This window comes from Mandrillus leucophaeus, unplaced genomic scaffold (assembly GCF_000951045.1).
Source record: "Mandrillus leucophaeus isolate KB7577 unplaced genomic scaffold, Mleu.le_1.0 Scaffold2, whole genome shotgun sequence".
Lineage (NCBI taxonomy): Eukaryota > Metazoa > Chordata > Mammalia > Primates > Cercopithecidae > Mandrillus > Mandrillus leucophaeus.
Window position 1 is genome coordinate 7,123,167 of NW_012102031.1, and position 2,727 is coordinate 7,125,893.

Genomic DNA, 2,727 nt, shown 5'->3' on the forward strand with positions numbered 1-2,727 from the left:
TTGCCATCTGCATTAACCCCTCCCCTGCTGTACTCAGCTGCAGAAATGCCAAAGTCACTGACACTCAGTTCCATAAACTTTACCTCACCCTCTTTATCCCCCTAATAAAATGTTTGGGTTTGGGCCAAAGGCGGTGGCTCACGCCTGTAATCCCAGTAATTTGGGAGGCTGAGGTGGGTGGATTAAGACGTCAGGAGATAGAGACCATCCTGGCTAACATGGTGAAACCCCATCTCTATTAAAAATACAAAAATTAGCTGGGCGTGGTGGTGGGCGCCTGTAGTCCCAGCTACTTGGGAGGCCAAGGCAGGAGAATTGCTTGAACACAGGAGGTGGAGGTTGCAGTGAGCTGAGATCGCACCATTGCACTCCAACTTGGCGACAGAGCAAGACTATGGCTCAAAAAAAAAAAAAAAAAAAAAAAAGTTTGCATTTTGTCTTGGCCCGTCCCAGGCATCTCTCCCCTGGTGGTTGCCCTGCCCTGTGGTCACGGTTCTTGGCTCAGAGTCTCATACTTCTTGTTGAGAATGTTTAGCTTCTTCTCCAGCTCCTGAGCCACCTTCTTCAGCTCCTCAGCTGTCTTTGACTTTGCCCCCTCATGTAAGTGCTTTAACTGGCACACGAGGCCGACTACATCCAGCACGAAAAGGGCGCCTTCAAAGACCTTATCAACGATCTTGGCTCCTCTGATCACCTCCGTGGTGAGGGATTCAGCAACTCTCTCCATCTCTCCAACTCTCTCCATCTCTCCAACTCTCTCCATCTCTTCAAAGCTTGTAGCTGAGACTGGCTCAGTGACCCGGTGGAGTGAGGCTGGGACATGTGGTACTGAGTGAGGGTTGGCTCTGGCTTGCCTGATGGCACGGATGGCCTTCCCAGTGTCTTCTGTGAATTTGACAAGATTGACACGTAAGGAAATAAAGTTGGGTATGTTGTGATACAGAAACTCGTTCATCTCCTCCACCGTGTCAAGGCTTTTGTTGACCAGTTCATGGGCTTCGGCTTGTGCCGACCGCTTCTTTGCGTATTCCACGCTACCGCTGGTAATCCCGGTCAAGGCGGCTGCGATTGCCAACCCCGTCACAGGTTCCAAGAGCACAAGGCTGCTCCCCGCTGTGAAGGGTGCCAGACCCATGCCGAGGAAGGTCAGGACACCAGAGGCAACGCCGAGAGTGCTGGAGAACGCATTGGCGATGGTGGCGCCTTTGTGGACCTTCTGAACCTCACCTGCAAGGTCGCAGAGCCTTCTTATTTTATCCTGAAGCTCCCTTTCCAACCGAGGAAACTCTTCCAAAAACCGCTTTCTGTGCTGCTGGACTTCTTCGAGCCAGTTTTTGTCTTTCATGACCATGTGTCTTATAAGCTTGTTCAGAGCTTTATAGAGCTCATCTGCCTCATCCCTGCACAAGGAAAGTTTAAAGGATTAAGAAATGCAGTTCCCCTGTCTGTGAAATCGGCTCCATGCGATCTCTATCCTGTGTAAAGTGCAGAGCTCTCACTATCAATCAAATAGAAACAAATTTTACAAATGAAGAGAATTTAAGCTCAAACATGCTTTGTTCATCATCGATACCCCTCAGTACTTATTCCATATGGAAATAAATATCTTAAAGGCATCTCAGATGCTCTTTCGTGGTAGGTGTTTGATAAAGATGCCGCCTCACTCAAGGGCAGGTCAACACTGTGATTGCCAAAGTGTTTGGAGAGGGGAAAACTCTGCAGATGAACAAAGAGCCGTGAGAGTGGGACAAAGACACCTTATTCCCAGGATGGCAGCAAAGTGAAGCATGAACTTTTCCCAAAGAGAGGCCTTCCCTTTGTCCTCAGCTCCTGGGAAGTGATCTCCAGGCTCCTGGAGTGTCCTGCCTGGTAGGAACATCTTTCTTTGCCTGGTGGTTTGGCCACGGGACAGTACAGCAATGTGATGGATGATGGGGTTTGGGGCTATTTGGTGTCTTTCCTGACTTCCAGAGGACCTGGGGACTAAAGGTGTGAGACCTCAGGGAGGGGCTGGAGACTCCAGGTCAGCCATGAGGGCAGCTTGTGATCCAACCCCAGCAAATATTCTGGACACTAAGGCATGGGTTGAGAAAGACGTTCTCCTTGACCAGCTCCAGCGGGGCGCTTCTGAGCTTCTTCTCCACTAGGCGCCGAACTTGGCCTTCCACACCCACCCACTGCTTGCTGGAACTGCACTGCCCAGCTCATCAAGAATCTCCCCAAGTCGGTTTAGGGAGGGTCCTCCCTGCTTGCTGTCTGAGCACCCTTTGCTATCTGATCATGCTCCTCACTCCCACCGTTGATGGGTGAGTGTCTGACCTGCCTTTAGTGAGAATCCTGTTAGGCCAGTTTGGCAGGAACATCACACTCTGGTGTCTCCTGTCAGTCCTGTTCCATCTGCCGCCCCTCACCCTGGTGTTGGCTGTGACTCCCTCTCTGTCTTTACTGTGTTTGGAGCTGGACTCGGTCTCCCTCCCCTGTAACAACCATCCTGAATAAAGGCTTCCTTCCTGATTTCATGTGATTCACAGGAATGTTTCCTTAACTGGGTGAGCTTCCCTGATTGGCAGCACCCCATGTATCTTGTCCCACGTTGACGCAGGAGATCACAGCATCCTGAGGACAATGAAGCTTCACACCTGAAACCCTCCCAGACTCTGCCCTGTGTGTCTCTTCCTTAGGCTGATTTTAATCTGTGTTCTTTCTGTGTGATAAACCACAATCGTG

The 2,727-nt window shown here is 50.6% G+C and overlaps 1 protein-coding gene across 7 annotated transcripts in view; it reads right to left on the minus strand.

The window, feature by feature from the left end:
* Positions 1 to 6: 6 nt before the first annotated feature.
* APOL1 (apolipoprotein L, 1) overlaps positions 7 to 2,727 on the minus strand; it is a 43,971-nt gene continuing 41,250 nt past the window's right edge. For all 7 annotated transcript variants that reach the window (XM_011978948.1, XM_011978952.1, XM_011978954.1 and 4 more), the window contains one exon: positions 7 to 1,400. In XM_011978948.1, the coding sequence (XP_011834338.1) occupies positions 488 to 1,400 (913 nt within the window). In that variant the 3' untranslated portion in view covers positions 7 to 487. The remainder of the gene's footprint in view (positions 1,401 to 2,727) is intronic.